Source organism: Hyaena hyaena, unplaced genomic scaffold (genome assembly GCF_003009895.1).
Source record: "Hyaena hyaena isolate Hyena2069 unplaced genomic scaffold, ASM300989v1 scaffold_54, whole genome shotgun sequence".
NCBI classification, from domain to species: Eukaryota; Metazoa; Chordata; class Mammalia; order Carnivora; family Hyaenidae; genus Hyaena; species Hyaena hyaena.
Genome location: NW_024080685.1, coordinates 3,392,261 through 3,411,283, shown reverse-complemented (window position 1 = coordinate 3,411,283; position 19,023 = coordinate 3,392,261). Strand labels below are relative to the sequence as shown.

At 43.9% G+C, this 19,023-nt stretch overlaps 1 protein-coding gene across 1 annotated transcript in view; it reads right to left on the bottom strand.

Moving 5' to 3' along the window:
* The window catches only part of FAM47E (family with sequence similarity 47 member E), a 41,392-nt gene extending 23,255 nt beyond the window's left edge, over nt 1-18,137 (bottom strand). The window contains exons 1-5 of the mRNA XM_039230972.1: nt 18,064-18,137; nt 13,090-13,459; nt 10,507-10,646; nt 4,364-4,511; nt 1,436-1,633 (exon numbers count right to left, since the gene is read on the bottom strand). Coding sequence (XP_039086903.1) covers nt 1,436-1,633; nt 4,364-4,511; nt 10,507-10,646; nt 13,090-13,459; nt 18,064-18,137 — 930 coding nt within the window. The remainder of the gene's footprint in view (nt 1-1,435; nt 1,634-4,363; nt 4,512-10,506; nt 10,647-13,089; nt 13,460-18,063) is intronic.
* Between the last annotated feature and the right edge of the window lie 886 nt (nt 18,138-19,023).

Sequence of the window (19,023 nt, the reverse complement as noted above, 5' to 3'; positions counted from 1 at the left end):
AGTCCTACAGGCAGAAGGAAAATGATACCATATGGAAATGTATTTGAACTTTTACATAGTGACCTTCTGTCTGCCAGTCAAAAGTTCAATTTTGTCAATAACCACCATGGTTTATAGAGCAGTGGTTGGGCAACTATTTGTACACACAGGGAATTGAGCAATTTGATTTGGCCCAGATTCAGGACAAGCTGTGGTGAACAGGTCTCAGGTGTGATGGACATAATTTGCCTGTTCAGCATCACTTTATATTTTACTCTTTAGAAAGATGAGGTGTGCCAGGGATGGAGGGGCGGGTGCCTGGATGGCTCAGTTGGTTAAGCATCCAGCTCTCAGTCTCAGCTCAGGTCATGATTTCATGGTTCATGAGTTCAAATCCTGCATCTGGCTCCACACTGATAGTGCAGAGCCTGCTTAGGATCATCTGTCTCTCCCTCTCTCTGCCCCTCCCCTGCTTGTGTGTTCTCTCTCTCTCTTAAAAAAAAAAAAAGATGGTCGGGAAATGGAAAATTTAAAGTGCTGATATTAGTGCTGCAATGAATAGTTTTCATAAACCTAATGTAACAGAGCCAAGGAAAGAAAACATCACATATGTAAAAACGGGTCAGTTGATTGTGTTCAAATATAAAGGACAAAGTTAATTTGTTTAAATGTTAGAAATACAGTATCAAAGATCACATGTAAAAAACAGAGGGTGATTAGAAGTAATACATTGTTTTTCACTTTCAGAGAAAGGAACTTTCTCTCTCTCACCCCTACCCCCACCACAACTTAGGTACTTAAATCTGTTGTTGCACTGGATGCAATTTGATATGTGTGTATGTCTATTTGCAGCTGTATATTGTGTAGAAAAGTAGAAAAGACGTTAAGAGTCCATAGTTCTTCCCTTAGGAACATAGCATGTTTTTTTCTCCTCTGTTTCCTTGTTCTTCTGTCTTCATGGGCAAGTGGTATTGAAAAACTGGATGATTTGTTATTATCAGGCAAGCAAGTGGTCAAGAATAACAATTTGTGGTCATTAAGACTCTCCCCAAAATTCAAGAATTCTTTGGACATAGAATAAACTTTCATGATCATTAATGGCAGCATTTAACTCTTGGATTAATAAACATTCATATATATTTCCATCAACTGTTAGGATTTCAACATATAAAACACATAAAAGAGAGAATTTCAACATGCAAACACATAGAGATAACAATGACAATTCAGTTATTAACAATAATGCTGAATGACATGCCTTGTTTGTATAAATGGCTATATTATATATATTAAATATTCATTGATTTAACAAATATTTGTTAAACACCAAGAAAAATTCAAGAATCCTACTGAAAAAGGCCAGCGCCTCACTGAAATACCAGAATTCAAGAACATTTAAGGTTTTAACTCAACTGAATTTTCTTTGATTTTTAATCTTCTCCTCGTTGACAATTACCTGTAGTTTCCGGTGTTTCTGCTCATAGTCTAGTTTCTGGAAAAATTGTGGCTCTTGTAGTTTCTTTAGCCCCACCTCCTTTACCTCCAGAGGAACCTGGTTGAGTCTCATTGTGTGGAGTACATCATGGTTTGGTTTGCTCTGATAGTCAATGTCAAACTGTTTCAGAATGAACTCTTCATCAATGTTTGAACTTCCCTGGAAGAATATCACATTGCATGAATCAAGGACAAATGGTGAAATTCTTCTTTAATCTAAGGGAGGCATTTGACTACAGCTAGAGAAGAGGTAGCTTGGAAGAGAGGTAGAAAATGCTCAGTCAGGGGCGCCTGGGTGGCTCAGTCGGTTAGGCGTCTGACTTCGGCTCAGGTTATGATCTGACGGTTGATGGGTTCAATTCCTGCATCGGGCTGTGGGCTGACAGCTAGCTTAGAGCCTGGAGCTTGTTTCAGATTCTGTGTCTCCCTCTCTCTTTGACCCTCCCCTGCTCACACTGTCTTTCTCTCTCAGAAATAAATAAAACATTAAAATTTTTTTTTAAATGCTCAGTCAGCATTTACTGGAGACAAGAAGTTCTGGGGCTGTGGAGGGTCTTGTCAGTGCATTAAGAGACAACTTAGTACAAGCCAGCAGTGAGTCCCTGAGGGAATTAGTGAGCTGAGAAAAATTCAGTCTGCTTAATCATAAGCAGACTTCTGATTGCATATAGAAGATGTGATACACACACACACACACACACACACAAACACAAACACACACACACACACAAATATTACTCAGACATAAAAAAAGAATGAGATCTTGCCATTTGTGACAACATGGATGGATCGAAAAAGTATTATGCTAAATGAATTGAGACAAACAGAGAAAGACATATGATTTCACCTATAGGTAGAATATAAAAAACAACACAAATTAACAAACCAACAAGAAAACAGAAGCAGACCCATAAATACAGAGAACAATTTGGTGGTTGTCACGGGGAGGGCAATAGGTGAAATGAGTGAAGGGATTGGGACGTATAGGCTTCTAGTTATGGAAGGAATAGTCATGCAGATAAAAGGTACAACACATGAATATAATCAATGGTATTGTAATGGCATTTTATGGTGACAGATGTTAACTACACTTGTGATGAACATAGCCAAATGTATAGAATTGGCAACCCACTCTGTTATACACCTGAAACTGGGGTCAGATAAATGGATTCAGATAGAGGAGAGCAGCCAAGAAACAGAGAGAACGCCTAACAATGTTTTAGTACCTCAATCCAGCTATACCTGAAACTCCCTGGATGGTTTCCTTTTCTCCCTTAATCCAGTCTAAACTATATTTCAGTCACTTGCCAATGAAATAGTCCTAAATAATACATTGACTAAAACTGACTAATGTTCAAAGAAATGGAGAAGGAAGATTGCAAATCCTAGAAAGTCTTAAATCTGGTAAAAACCTAAGGAATCTATACCTACAGGACTCAGGAACACAAATAGATAATTAAGTGGGTTCTTGGAAGGAGGGCAAGGAAAGATTTTAATAACTAAGTCAAAAATCCAGGAGCACCTGGGTGGCTCAGTTGGTTAAGTGTCTGACTTCAGCTCAGGTCATAATCTCACGATTTGTGGTTTCAAGCCCCATGTCAGGCTCTGTGCTGAACACTTGCTCAGAGCCTGGAGCCTATTTTGGATTTTGTGTCTCTTTCTCTCTGCCCTTCCCAGCTCATGCTCTGTCTCTCTGTCTCTCTCTCTCAAAAATAAATAAATGTAAAAAAATTTTTTTAATCCATTCATGTCAGAAATACCTTTTGTGAAGGTTGTAGTTAAGCATAGCTGCCCAAGTACTTAAATATAACTGAGAAAAATGAGTTGAAGAAGAAGTGAAGGACAGAAAGAAGAAAGGACATTGAAATGGAAAATAAAGGTATGAAACAACAGAGTAGGGGAAATAAATAGTTATTGGCCAGAGTATACAAACTTTCAGTTATAAGATGAATAAATTCTGGGAATCTAAGGCACAGCATGGTGACTGTAATTAAAAATACTGTATTTATGCTTGAAAGTTGCCAAGAGGGTATATCTTAAATGTTCTCACTGCACTCAAAGAAAGGTAATTATGTGAGGTGATAGATGTGTTAACTAACCCTATTGTGGCAATCATTTTGCAATATGTGTGTGTGTGTAAAATTATCACATTTTATACCTTAAACTTACACAATGTTATATGTCAGTTACATCTCAATAAAGATGGCAAAGAAAGAGAGCCACTAAAAAGAAACAAAGAAACAATAGCTATGTGACATATAAACAATAAACATCTGAAAAGGCTACAAGCTTGCCAACTTCCCAGAAACATCATCTACAGGAAACATTTCTGTTGTAAATGGTGAGAGAGTCATAAAGATTCCTTTATGAATTTGAATATTTGACTTATCATATCTGAACACTGTTTTTTGTAATAGTAACTCTGAACTTGACTTTAATGTTTCTTTATTTTTGAAAGACAGAGAGAAACAGAGTGCAAGTGTCAGAGGGGCAGAGACAGAAGGAGACACAAAATCTGTGCTGTCATCACAGAGCCCGATGTAGGACTCGAACTCACAAACTGTGAGATCACGACCTGAGCCGAAGTTGGATGTTAACTAACTGAGCCACTCACGTGCCCCATGAGTTTGACTTTAAGAAGTAGGTTGTGAGGGGGCGCCTGGAGTCTCAAGCTGTTAAGCATCAGACTTGTGATTTTGTCTCAGGTCATGATCTCATTGGTTGGTGAGTTCAAGCCCTATGTCGGGCTCCGTGCTGACAGTGTAGACCCTGCTTGGGGTTCTCCTCCCTCTCTTTCTGCCCCTCACCAACTCAAGCTCTCTCTGTCTCTCAAAATAAATAATTAAACTTAAAAAATAATAGTAGGTTGTAAGTACTACTATTAACTTACAAAAGAAGTAGCCCAGTTGCAGAAGTCGCTAACTGCTTTGCGTACATTTTCATGAAGAGGACCAACTTGGTGGAGCAATTCTGTTTCACTTGGCTTCTTTTCTTTATAAAGCCATTGACCTGGATGTGACACAGGAGTCTTCTTGGGACTAAGAACAGTGAGATCACCAAAGAATTGCAATATGAGACACCATGAATCCAAGTAGATTTCAAACGCTATCTTGAGGAAAGAAGATGATAAAGCAAGCATTTCCAACAGTCTCTCACAAGCTCATACAATGACTACATTAATTTTCCAAAAATCACATTCTCAATTTCAGTATCATAAGGGCAAGTATATCATGATTAATTATAACAATTAAAATATACATAGCATTTTACCGTTATAAGCCGATTTTTTGAAACTATGAGTGCCATTTATTAAGACTTGTGCCAGGTAAAAGCCCAACTGCTGAAGCCATAGCCAGTCTTTACAAGCAGGAGATATCCTTGACTTCTGTCTCTCTTGTCCCTAAAATCCAGCCCATTAATAAATCTCGTAGGTTTTAACTCTGTCTCTTTCTCTGGACTGTTGCAATGCTCCTAACTGGTGTCTCTGATCTTCTCTTAGGGCTCAAACTCCCAACCCTTAATCCATTCTCTGCACTGCAGCTAAAACAGTCATTTCAAAATATAAATATGGCCATATCAAATGCTGCTGCCCTTCACCCTCAATTAAACCTCTCGATAGCTTCTTTTTTTTAATTGAGTGATAATTTCTGTACCATAATACTTACCATTTCAAAATATACAATTTAGTGGCTTTCCTATATATACAAAGTTATGCCATGGTTACCATGGTCTCAATCTGGAACATCTCCATCACTCCAAAAAGAAGCTCATAACCATTGACAATCAGACCTCATTTCCCCCATTCTCCCTGCTCCTGAAATCCAGAAATCTACATTCTGTCTCTAAGGGTTTGACAATTTGGACTATTCTGAATGGAACCTGATACTATGTGGTATTTTGTGTCTGGTTTCTTTCATAAGTGAAAGAAATATTTTCAAGGTTCATACATGCTATAACATGATTCAGTGGTTTTTTCATTTTTATGGCTAAGTAGGATTCCATGGTTAGACCACATTTTCTTTATCTATAATCAGTTGATGGACACCTGAGTTGCTGCCACTTTGGGCTACTGGGCATGGTGCTGCTCTGAATGTTCGGGTACAAGTTTTTGTATTCAGTAGCTTCTCGTGACTCTTCCAATAAAGACCTACGTCTTAACTCAGTTTCCAAGGCTCTTCATGGCCTGGTCCTTGCCTATATCTCCAGGTTCTTCTGAAATTGCCACCCTCCCTCGCTCTCTGAGCTCCAGCCATAGTGGCCTTCTCTCAGTTGCATGAATTCATCATGCTCCCTTCAGCCACAGAGCCTTTGTACATGTTGTAACATCTGACTGCAACGTCTTCTGCATTTCCTCATCCGCCCCCCTTCCCCCTTATGTTTCAACACACACGTTCCTTCCTCAGGAAAGCATTCACAGAGGCTTTCCCCAGAACACACATTTCATTCCTGGCAACCAGTACCTTTTATTCACAGCACACATATATTAGTTCATCCACCCACTCTCTCAACAAGTATTTACTAAACACCAACTATGTACTAGGCACTGTTCTAGGCATTAGAAATTAGCTGTAAATAAAGCTTAGACCCTGTCCAAATAGAATTTGCTACTGACTAGGGAGAGATAGATAGGAAAGAAGTAAACATATGCCAGGTGATTACGAGTGATATAAAGAAAAATAAAACAAGGCAGGAGAGATGGAGAGTGAGAACAGGAGGTTTTTATTTGTACAGAGAAAGCCTCACTACCCCAGTGATAGCTGAGCAGAGACCCAAAAGAAGAAATTGATCAAGTCATGCAGTTATCAAACTATGCAGACACCAGGCAGAAAAGAAAAGCATATTCAAAGGCCCCAAGGAATAAGTGTGCTGAGTGTGGATGAGGAATAGCGAAGAGGCCCGTGTGGCTGGGGGGACTAAAGGACAAAGTAGCAGAGAGTAATGTCTGAGAGGTCACCAGGGGCCTGATCATAGGGATTTCAGAGACAACTGTAAGACTCTGGGTTTTACTCTGAATGAGTAAGCAATTGGAGAATTTTTTTAATCAGACAAACAGAAACATAGCATTTACTGTTGTCATATATCTTGCAGTAAGTTTTTTAAATTGGAGTATAGTTGACACACAATGGCACATTAGTTTCAAGTATACAACATGGTGATTTGATGTCTGTATGTTATGCTACGCTCATGTCAGGTATAGCTACCAGCTGTCACCATACAACGCTATTACAATACCATTGCCTCCATTCCCTATGCCGTACCTTAACTGGAGAATTTTGAGCACGAGAATGATGCCGACTTAAGTTTTTAAAAGAATCATTTTAACTGTTGTGTGAGTAATAGACTGGGGCAGGGAGTGGGGGTACTTTGGGTAGTGGCTATGAGACTAGCTAGAAACTTTCAATAATCCAGGCAAGAGCTGGTGGTATCTTGGAAAAGAATGACAGTAGTACAGTAGCTGAGAGTCCAGATAAACTTCAAAAGTAAAGTCATTAGGATTTGTTGGCAGGGCACAACTATTGTTTCAAAAGTAACTGGAAAAATGGCATTGCTATTTACTGATCTGGAGAAGACAGAAGGGTAGGTAGGTTTGGGAAAGAAATCAAGAGTTCAGGTTCAACTTGCTGAGTTTGAGATGCCAATTACATACCCAAAGGCAAATGTTGAATTTCCATATAAGGAGGGACAGGATGAGGTCACTTAGGTATGAGTAAACATACAGAAAAGATGTCAGAGACTGATGCACTTCAAGGTTAAAAGGAAGACGAGGAGGGACCAGCAAAAGAAGAATGGGGAGAGGGGCACTGAAGTAGGAGAACCAAGAAAGAGGGTTTTCAAGAGGCCAAGTGAAAACAAGTGTTTCAAGAAAGAGGACACCATCAATTGTATCAACTGCTACTGACACATCAAGCATGATGATCACAGAGGACTAATCAGGTGACATAGAGGTCAGTAGTAATCTTGACCAAGGGCAGATCTATTGCAGTGCTGATGAGTTAAAGGAAGGGGCACCTGGGTGGCTCAGTTGGTTAAGCGTCCAACTTCGGCTCAGGTCATGATCTCATGGTTTGTGGGTTCGAGCCCCACGTCGGGCTCTGTGCTGACAGCTAGCTCAGAGCCTGGAGCCTGTTTCAGATTCTGTGTCTCCTTCTTTCTCTGACCCTTTCCTGCTCATGCTGTCTCTCTTTCAGAAATAAATAAAACATTAAAAAAATTTTTTTTAAAGAAAGAAGAAGAAGTGAGTATGGACACCTCTTTCAAAAAGTTTTGCTGTAAAGGAAAGGAGAGATTGTGCTCAATGAAAGTTGTTTTGAAATGGGAGATATTAACTCATACTATGGTAGGTTGATAATGGCCCCAAAGAGATAAGGTGCTAATTGTTGGAATCTATAAATGTTGCTTTACTTGGAGAACCATCTATATAGATATGACTAATTTAAGGAGCTTGAGATGGGGAGATTATCCTGGATTACCTGGGTGGGCCCTCAATGTCATCACTAGTGTGATTTCCTTGTAGGAGGGGGCGGAGGGAGATTTGGCACACACAGAGGAGAAGGGGATGTGAAGACAGAGCAGAGAGAGGTTTGAAAATGTTGACCTTGAAGACTGGAGTGATATGGCCACAGCCATGGAATACCAATAGCCACGAGAAGCTCAAAGAAGCAAGGATTGGGTTCTTCCCTAGAGCCTCTGGAAGGAACATGGCCTGCTGATACTTTGATTTCAGCACAGTAATACTGATTTGGGACTTCTGGCCCCAGAACTGGGAGATAATAAATTTCTGTTGCTTTAAGCCACTAAATTTGTGTCACTTTGGGTTTTTTGGGGGTGGGATGATATTTTTAGAAAGAAAGAGCACAAGTGGGAGAGAAGCAGAGGGAGGGAGAGAGAGAGAGAGAAACAGAGAGAGAGAGAGAATCTTAAGCAGGCTCCATGCTCAGTGTGGATCCCACGTCTCTGGGAACATGACCTGAGCCGAAATCAAGAATTTGGCCCTCAACCAACTGAGCCACCCAGGTGCCCCAAATTTGTGTTACTTTGTACAGCAGCCACTGTACAAGAATATGCTAACAGCTAAGAGTATGCTGACAGAAAAACTTACCATTATGTAATTATACATTTGTTTTGTGATGATAATTTATTAAGATATTAGTTTTGTTCATTTCCTCTGTACTGTACCATCTCTCTTTTCAAGTGAATAACCCATTTGTTTTTAATTTCTTGCCCTGGAGATTTCTTCAGTTTGACCAGGGAAACTTCCTGCAGTTAAAGGAATAGCCCGTACTGTGCAGAACCCCAAGGTCTTTCCAGCACTCATGCTAGACGTAGCAGGTGACGCGGGAAGAGGGGGTGGGTGGACAGAGTGTACCACAAACAACAAGAATAGAGAGAAGAAAGAGTCCCAGAGACCAGAAAGAAGTTAAGATCAGTCCTGCGATTATCCGGGACCTACCCCACTTTCTTATAGTGTAAATAATAACGGTGATTGAAGGTTTGCTACTCAGTGGGATGAGATGATATAAATAAACAAAGGAAAGGGGTCTTTTGTAAGCATACAGCTTTGTGAAATAAGATTCATAACTTCTGTCTGTACTTGCTGCTCCCTTCCACAGCACACTGCAATCACCATGAGGACAGGGTCCTCGCCTGTTCACCACTATGTCCTCAGAACCTAGCAGTGTCCCTAGGTGCTCAGTAGTACTGCGGTTTGTTGTTGTTGTGATTGTTGTCTTGCATAAAGACAGCTAGCTAATAATTCACGGAAGATCCAGCAACTCAAAGATGCTCTTAGGGCCACACCGACCCACACTGTTAAAGTCTCCAAGGAGAGCCCTACTTAGAACACTCCTCCCTCTTCCTCAGCCAGGTTCTGAGCAAAATAATACAAAGGGCAAAGAAGGAAACTAAAATATCACCTTTTTTAGTGACAGCGCCTATGGATCTAGGTTCAAAAGGACTCGTTAAGTGAAATCCAGGAGCAGGTAGACTGTCCCATGTGGACCCCAGTGGGGCTCGCCAGGGCGGGGCTCCCATCACGAAAGGGAGGAACCACGTTTCCCATGGGCCATCTTGCTTCCTAGTGGAAGAAGTGTGCCCAGTTGTCTCCCCAATTTTACCAGGGCGTATACTCAGTGGCCAGAATGATGGGGCTCCTGTCACCTTGTGTGTCACTTTAGCAAACACGTATAATTTAATAAAAGCTGTACGTGGCCCCTTCCACACACCCTGGCCATGAGCCTGGGTCCTCTATGAGTGGTCTGGGGGCTGTGGGTGGGCTGCTCTCTAGTTCTCCCACACTCCTGAGGGCCCACCAGTGACATCATTTAAATTCACAAGGCGACTGGTATCCCAAATCTATTTTTGTCAAGCATATTTGCCACTGCATTAACATGTTAGGTTAAATATTACGTGAACGGGTAATATAAGAGTGTGATACAAAGGAAGGTTGCTGTGAAAATTAAGCTTAATGACCTTTGTTCAATGAAGGTGGCATTACTGGTATAGTTTATGCTAAAAAAGATGACTGGGAACTCCCAGCAGCAGACTCAAACTCCAAACAAGGCTTGACATTAGAAGGCCAGCAAGTGAACATTTAGGCATGGTTGGGGGTAAAACAGAATATGTTGCAAGTATGTAAGCATAATCTTTAAAAGGGATTTTTAGGTTTTATGTTTTGTTTTGTTTTTTCCTTTCCAACTAGCTCCTAGTCCCAATCATGTTGAATAAAAGGGCTTCTGCCATAGATGATTCACAGGGCCCTTGAAGGCCAATGAATCAGGTATTCTGCAGTTTTCGTCTTCCTGAACAGCTCTCCCAAAGTCATGTACGCACACCCATGTTGTACTGCTGGATAATTCACATCCATTTATGAAATAAACACAAAGAATAGGACCCAAGACTCCTTTCCTTTCTCCTTGGGAACTTAGTTATTTTGCTTCTCACAATTATTCAAATGATGAGGGGCTTTGAGAAGGTTAGTCCTTGAAGGTTTCACGAGGTGACAGGAAAGAGCGAGGGTTGAAGGACAATACTTACAGTCCCGGGTAGATTTGGGTAGAACGTTTTTTTAAAAGTTTTGTGGGTTTCTCTGTTCTTTTCCTGATGCCCTGACAGTAAGCCCACGTATCCTCCAGTTTCCTGTCCGGATCCAGCACTTCCAGCACCTTTAATAAGAGCTACAAACAGAAAACAGCCTTGGAGAGAAGAAAAATGTGCTGAAAAAGACGGCTCCTTGATTCTAAAACACCAACAACATGCCTCTCCGCTTTGCTTTTCCAGCCGGTGATGCTCTTCACCAGTTTCTGTGCAGGTACCGAGCGGGGCGCTGTGGGTAAGTGTCCGCCGCCTGGGCATTAGGCGTGCAGCCACGGTGCTGAGCCTCCATCCCCCCAGCCCTCACAGGGGAGTTCCCCTGGGCCTGCCCAGGCTCAGGCTGCCCTACTGTGCCAAGTGCTAGAGGGCTTCTGTAGTATTTGACTACCCAACAACCATTCTTCCTCCTACAAATAGCAGTGTCTAGATTTTTCTTTGGACCCCAGCCTCACTCCACAGGCAGGCCAGGTCAATCAAGACCACAGCGTCTGGTTTAGGAACAGGCACATAATCCAAAGTTTACCCACAGGAATTGGGCTATGGGATTTTGCTGGAAGCATGCATGCCAACAGAGGTGTTCTTTTTCTTGGTAGCATTTAAATCTAGAGTTGCTGGTGGCCATCATAATACTGTAAGAAGAGATCCTGTCTCAGAAAGAAGCCAACACACCCAGCTGAGGAGGTCAGACATGGAAATAAGGACCACCGTCCTATGCACCATCTGCAGGGATGTGGAAATAATCTGTTTGGCATGGGCTCTGAAGCTCTGGCCTGTGGGAGACAGTGGAGAAAAGCCCCACGTGGAAAATAATTGATTAGAAATTCTAGTTGTCCTGGGGTGCTTGGGTGGCTCAGTCTGTTGAGCATCCGACTTCAGCTCAGGTCATGATCTCAAGGTTTGTGGGTTTGAGCCCCACGTCAGGCTCTGTGCTGACAGCTCAGAGCCTGGAGCCTGCTTCAGATTCTGTGTCACCCCCTCTCACTGCCCCTCCCATGATCATGCTCTGTCTCTGTCTCTCAATGATAAATAAATGTTAAAAAAAATTTTAAAAAAGGAAATTCTAGTTGTCCTTTCTGTAAACTTCTCTGCCACGAATCATTTATTTATTGATTCGCTCATTCATTATGCACAAATATTGACTGAGTGTCTACTGTATGCCAGGTATTGGTGGAACACAGTGAGAGACACAGATAAAGTCCCTGGCCTTGCAGAGATTTTATTCCAGTGAGGAGCCCCGTGGTGACAAGGGCTGTGATGAGAAACAGATCACAGGAAGGGATAGAGAATGAGCGTGTTTTATGAGACATGTGAGCAAAGATCTGAAGGAAGCAAAGAAGTGAGCCAGACAGACATGTGGGGGCAGGTGTCCCAGGCACAGAGGAGAGATCTGATTCGGACATGCTGGCTGTGCTCACAGATTAGCCAAGAGGCCAGAGCAGCCGGAGAGGAGTAGGTGGTGAGGTTGGAGGAGGAGCAGAGCAGGGGTGGGGCAGAGAGCAGACCGTGCAGGGCCTTTGAAGAAAGGGCCATCATAGGACTTTGCAGAGACATCTTTCTTTCTTTCCTTCTTTCTTTCCTTCCTTCTTCCTTCCTTTCCCCCTTCCTTCCTTCCGTATTTATTTTTTATTTTTATTTTTATTTTGAGAGATACAACGAGCATCTCAAGCAGGCTCCACACTCAGCGTGGAGCCCCGGCTCAGTCGCTGGACCCTGGGATCACAATCTGAGCCAAAATCAAGTCTGAGCCACCCAGGCACCCTGAGAAGGTTACCTTTCTGAACGACTGCCATGTTGAATGACCTAGGGAAGGGGGGTGGGTAGCAGGCACTGTTAGTTAGTTCCCTGCCCGATATCCATTCTGTCTTTTTCCTGAAATCTAACAGAACTGTGTTACAGTTTTGTTCAACGTTGCAATGCCTAACCAAGAAACACAATTTTCTAGACTCCCTAGGTGCTAGAAGTGGTCAGATAATGAGATGTTTACTGGGAAAGATATTATTTGTCTAGTTAAAAGAGAGTCAGCTGTAAGCTTTGCCCCTTTCCCCCTTCTTGTTTGAAAGACAGCCTTGATGCCCGGAGGTGTGGAAGCCATCCTGAGATAAAAGAACAAGACACCTACGCTAAGGATTGTGGAGCTTGGAGGCAAAAGCAGCCTGGGAACCTGGGGACAGAATGGAGCTGCCCCCCACTCCCAGGCTAGAGTGACAGAAGGAAGACTGGACAACTCCCCCCTTGGTTTCTCCTTCCAAAACATCCCAAGCAAAGTAGGCTGGTAGAACTTCAAGGGGAAAGAAGTCAAATGTTTCTGCTGTGCTGGGGCTTTATAAGTTGGCCTCATAGGAAGCAAAGGGAGTGGTGAGTATGTTGCTGGGGGCAGAGAAAGGAGGGCTGCTCCATGAGAACTCTCACCCCGGGGGGTGTTCGTCATCCTCTCCCCAACATAACTGTGTCACCCCCTTGAGAGAACTCCCAGGCAACTGAGAATTATTTTCAAAGCCCTCCCACACCCTTAGGTAATGAGGTTACCTCGACAGGCATGTCTTCCCCCAGATTTGGGTAAAGAGCCAAGGGGTGTGGGGTCAGCCAGGCTTGGACGTCTGCTGGGAAGGCCTTCTGTACCCGCTGGGCTGGTGAGAGCTTGGAAAACGGGGCTGCTTCCTTGGGCTGCCTGTGCTGCCTCTTCTTTGGGGCAGGTCGGGGAGCAGTTGGATGAATCTGGGGGAGAAAGGCCTCCTGAGCACCCCGAGTGATCAGACCTTCACAAGGCGGGCAGCCTTTCCTGAAGTCATCCAGTCCCTTCTTCACAAAGGTCCATCGCAGGCTGTTCAGGGAGGTGGGACACATCGGCCTGTGTTCGTGCTTTCTGAAACACTTGGAGGGTAGATTCTCTTTGTACCTGGAAGACGACACACTTGGTCATATGGGCCACAGGGATGGGGGTGGGACACAGAGGTTGAACACAGGTTGGAGGCTGGCCTCCACCTTTCTTTTTTTTTTTTTTTAATATTTATTCATTTTTGAGAGATGAAGTGTACACAGGGGAGGAGCAGAGAGAGAGAAGGAAACAGAGAATCTGAAACAGGCTCTATGCTGACAGCAGCTAGCCCCATGCAGGGCTCGAACTCACAAACTGAGGTCATGACATGAGCCAGAGTTGGACGCTCAACCATTGAGCCACCCAGGTGCCTCCAGCCTCCACCTTTCTTGAGAGGATGAGATAGGAGAGGAGGGGTTCTGTGGAGAGGGTCCAACTAATCAGACTCCTAGTTCAGAGCACATTATCACTGGTCAGTGCATGGCCCCTCCCCTGTTTCCTTGAGCCTGTGTTATTGCACATCGCATTCTCATTACTCTCCCTGCACAGGCAAACCACTCTCACAGATTTAAGACAAACCTTTTAGGGGCACCTGGGTGGCTCAGTTGGTTAAGCATCTGACTTCGGCTCAGGTCATGATCTCATGGTTTGTGGGTTCAAGCCCCACATTAGGCTCTGTGCTGACAGCTCAGAGCCTGAAGCCTGCTTTGGATTCTGTTATCTCCCTTTCTCTCTGATCCTCCTCTGCTTTCACTCTGTCTCTGTGTCTCAAAAACATAAATGAACTTTAAAAAAATATTTTTAATAAATTAATAAATAGTAAAACAAACCCTTTTGGCTGTACGTTCCTTATAATATCTGTTTTCCTTTTATGTGCATATATTCTGAATTTACATAAATGGTGGCCTTCTGTTTCTTACTAGTTTGCCAAGCACCATATTGTAAAGGCCCATCCATGTCACTATGTATAAATCTAATTTTTTCTTATCAACCTGCCGCCACCATGGTTCATCTATCCATTCTCCTTGTGAAGGACACTCACAAGTTACAGCTACTTCTTCTTGTCGTTTAAAGGATCACAGGACCACAGTGGCAAGAACCTGGATCCCAGTGGTGACAGCTCCCCCTAACTAGTCGAATGACCTTGGCACTTCATTGAACCTCTCTGGGTCTCAGTTGACTTCCTGAACTAGAGGGTCAAAGGTTGCAAACTGGCAGTACATGGGCTGCATGGGTGGGGGTGGGGGGGTGGCTACAAACCTGTCATTTGGTTCCTTTTCTGTTTGGATAAAAATTATAATGGCTAACATACATCAAGGATTTTTTACATAGGCATGTTCTAGTGCTTTACATGTATTAACTTACTTCCTACACCCAGCCTGCCTCACTCAGTCTTCTTACCCACCAGGTCCCTGTTTGCACTGAGTTGTTAGGGCATAAAGATGAGATGGAAGAGGTTGATGGAAGAAAAACGAGACCAGTTCCTGGGCAATCTAACACTCCCAGATATTGCTTATGTCAGGACTTGGAACTTGAGCAGCTTAAGGGCAGATCACTTATTATCTTAATACATCCCACTGCCTTAGTCAGATACTTCTATATTACTGTTGTCTTTCTCTGAAGCCTCTTCCACCTCCAGGCCCCTTTCATCTGCAATGGCTTGTTACACCTAATCTACTCCTTGTTACATGTATCCTTGTAGGCACAAAGCATTTTTAAGAGGTTTCAGCCTCAAGGTGCCTGGGTGGCTCAGTCAGGTGATTATCTGGTTCTTGATTTTGGCTCAGGTCATGATCTTGCAGTTGTGAGATCAAGCCCGGGTCATGATCTACACTGAGCATGGAGTCTGCTTGAGATTCTCTCTCTCCTTCTCTCTCTGCCCCTCCCAGGCTTGCTCTAGCTCTCTCTCTCTCTCTCTCTCTCTTTCTTTCTTTCTCTGTCTCTCAAAAAAAAAAAATGAGGTTCCAGCTTGAGCCCTATTCTTTTCTTTTTTTTTTTTTAATTTTTTAAATGTTTTATTCATTTTTAGGAGAGAGAGAGAGACAGCGAGAGCAGGGGAGGGTCAGAGAGGGAGTCACAGACTGAAACAGGCTCCAGGCTCCGAGCTGGCAGTCAGCACAGAGCCCGACGCGGGGCTCGAACCCACGAACCGTGAGATCATGACCCAAGCGAAAGTCGGACGCTTAACCGACTAAGCCACCCAGGCGCCCTGAGCCCTATTATTTTCTTGTGAGTCCTAGAAACTTCTTGCTTGCTGTGTGTGCATGTGTTTGGGCTTAAACCAGTTCTACTGTGAAGATCTAGATGCAAGGCTTAAAAAAATGCTCTTTGAAGTGAATAAATCACTCTCAAATAGCTAAGTGGTGGGAGTGTTAAAATTACATCTAACCTTTAGATTTGATGATCCATTCGGCAAGATCTGCTAGCAAGTAACTTTCCATAATATTAGATATCTTTACAGAGTTTATGCTCCACACATTTACAACTACCTCAAACATCCAAGCGCTTCACACAATGAAATCTGATGACTGATAGTTTTGCTAAAGAACAGTCATACAACTCCAAATGCAGAAAGAGTGGCAGCCAGCTCCAACCTCATAGCATGTCAGATCTGGCAAAACCTGAAGGAAATCTAGTCTACTTCTTCCCTTCTAAATGAAGAAACTGAGCTCTGAGAGGTGAACAGGCAACCAGTGTAGCACAAGAGCCTCCCACCACTCTCCTTTGCCTCTTGTAGTTAAGAAACATGGCTCTGCATTTTGTTAAGTTTATGAAAAATGTTGCTTGACCCGGAAAGTTAAACTGAAAACATTTTTTTCCTAAACATTGACTATTTTCAGAGTCACTAGCATATGCTCCACAGATATCTCCATCTTTAAGAATTGCAGAAGAGATGAGGGTACCTGGGTGGCTTGGTCAGTTAAGCATCAGACTTTGGCTCAGGTCACGATCTCGTGGTTTGTGAGTTCAAGCCCCGCATCGGTCTTTGTGCTGACAGCTCAGAGCCTGGAGCCTGCTTCAGATTCTGTGTCTCCCTCTCTCTCTCTCTCTCTGTCTGCCCCTCCCCCATTTGCTCATACTCTCTCCCTCTCTCTCTCAAAAATAAAACAGTAAAAAAACTGCAAAAGCATATTGGGTATTTATTCTAAAGAAATGACAACTTAAAAAAAAAAAAGAAATGACAACTTATGTTTATACAAAAACCTGAACGCAAATGTTGATAGCAGCAGCCAAAAACTAGAACCACCTGAATGTCCTTCAATAGGTGAAACAGTCTTACAACCATAGGAGCAATGAAAAAGAACAAACTGCTGATACACAGTGTCTTGGATGGATCTCAAGGGCTTTATGCAGATGGAGGTGGGGGGTGGGGGGAAAGCCCATCTCAAAAGGTGTGATATTGTTTTATTCTATTTGTCTAACATCCTCAAAAGAACAGAGTTACAGAAATGAAGAACAATTATGGTTGCTAAAGGTTGGAGGTGGGGAAAGAACTGCTAATAAAGGGCTTGCAAGAAGTAGTTCCCCGTGGTGAGGAAATACTTTCGTATCTTGATGACTACATATGACAAAATTTTATAGAACTATACACACACACACACACACACACACACACACACACACACACACACACACACCTGCAAGCAAAATCTGATGAAATCCAAGCAAGGCTTATAGCCCAACTCATATATTGTGCCAATGTCCATTTCCTGCTTTGGTAATGTACTACAGTTGTGTAAGATGGTGCGGCTAGAAGCAGCTAGGGGAAGGGTGCACAGGACCTCTGTATTATTTTTGCAACTTCCTGTGAGTCTACAATTATTTCAAAATAAAAACCTTGAAAATGTGGGAAAAAAGATTCTGAGGGTTGATCATTGCTAAAATGCAAGTACATACTGTATGCCAGTAACTGCTTTACAAGTGATACAGCAGTTAATCCTCATCGCATTCATGTAAAGCTGATTCATTTTGTTGTTCCCATTTTACACTTAAGCAAACTGAGCCCAGAGGGAGCAACTAAGTTGTCTAGGGTCGCTAGGCAAACAAGAAGAGGACTGGCCGCCGACTCCAGCCTTTCTGATTCTAGATTTTGGAATCAACCACCATATCGGGCTACCTCCGGGAGAGACGAATTCCATTCTCATAAATAGCTCAAGGAATCCGTAAAGGCAAAAAAGCCTTGGGTTCCTGCCCTGGGGCTGTGACACCATCTATTCAAAATGGCAGCAGACCATCCCCGTATGTGAGGCACGCCCCCCCCCCCCCCAAGCACAGGCTCAACTTGGTGGCACGCAGTGCGGGGTGGCCAGAGGCCCCATATCCGGTTGGCTAACCCGGAGAAGGGTGGGTGATAAGCTCAGCCAGTCTCCACAGAGGACTCTGTGGCCAGCAGGTTCCCATCTGGAATGGGTATGTCAATCTACATTCCCTGGGAGGTTACGAGGTTAGGAGCAGAACAGAAAAAAAAAGTCTGCTTTGCGACAGAATACTGAGCGTTGATTATTCTACATTATAATCATTTTGGTGCCGGGGACCCTGTGGAGAAAAGACAAGCGGTACCCCCAGCAGAGCCCTCCTTGGCCATCCCCCCACCCCCGCGGCCCCCAGCCCCCAGCAAGCACCGGGTGCAGGCGCCCCCTCGCGGCACCCGCGGGGTGCGCCTGGCTTGGGCCCGGCGCGCTTACCCCGGCCCGCAGTTCCTGTTCACTGCAACGCTGTTTGGCGCCCCCCGCCCACACTGCCGCCTGTGGTCGTCCATGGTGTCCCTGCCTCCTCGACTGCAGCCGGGCGTTCGTGGTGTGTACTCTCGGCCACTCGGGTCGCTAGGAGACCGCCTAGCTGTGCGCTGGCCACATCGGCGCCGGCTGGCCCAGGCGCCCCCTGGTGCACCCCGCTTTCCCCGGGAGCGCGCCGCCCAGCCCCCACGCCGCACGGACTTCAGTGCCCGGGGCGGTGGGCCGTGGGGGGCAAGAGAAGAGGATCTGGTCTTTGGCTTAATTGTGTTTTAGTCTGTTGGGAAGACATCTTCTTCCCACTGAAACTTACCGTGGGCTGGCCCATGCCTGTTTTGCTCACCGTTTCAGAAAGGGTTTGTTGAAGGAAAGGAAGAAGGCGGCTAGAGAGTGATGAAATTTGAAGTGGGGTCCGTAAGCAACAAGCTAGGAAAGAATTCTTGCGACGCTTTTGGTACAAAAAGGTGATTTTATTGTAGCATGGGCACAGGACCCATGGGCAGAAAAGAGCTGCCCTGGGATTGTGAGGAGTGACTGATTGTATACTTTTTAACTTTGTGGAGGGAGGGAGATGGAGATAAATTAAGTTTCTAAGGAATTTTGGAAGCAAGGCTTTCAGGACCTTGAAGGGCTAGCTGCTGTTAAGATAAGGTTAGTCTTTCAAAAAACATAAACATTAGGCACTAAGGCAGCCATGAACTCCTTGAGGAAGGTCAGCTCTGCCTGTTTCAGGTGTCTATCGGTGGGCTGGAAGCTGTAAGGAGATTTAATCCAAGCCGCATTTCTCTTGCCTTTGTTCCCTCATCAATAGCAACAGGAAAAGAGTGAAAAGGGAAGAAAGGGATAGACTGATTTCCGAGGTGGGAAAGCCTTTTCCCGTGGAATGTTTTCTTGGAGGTTTTGTGAATCTCT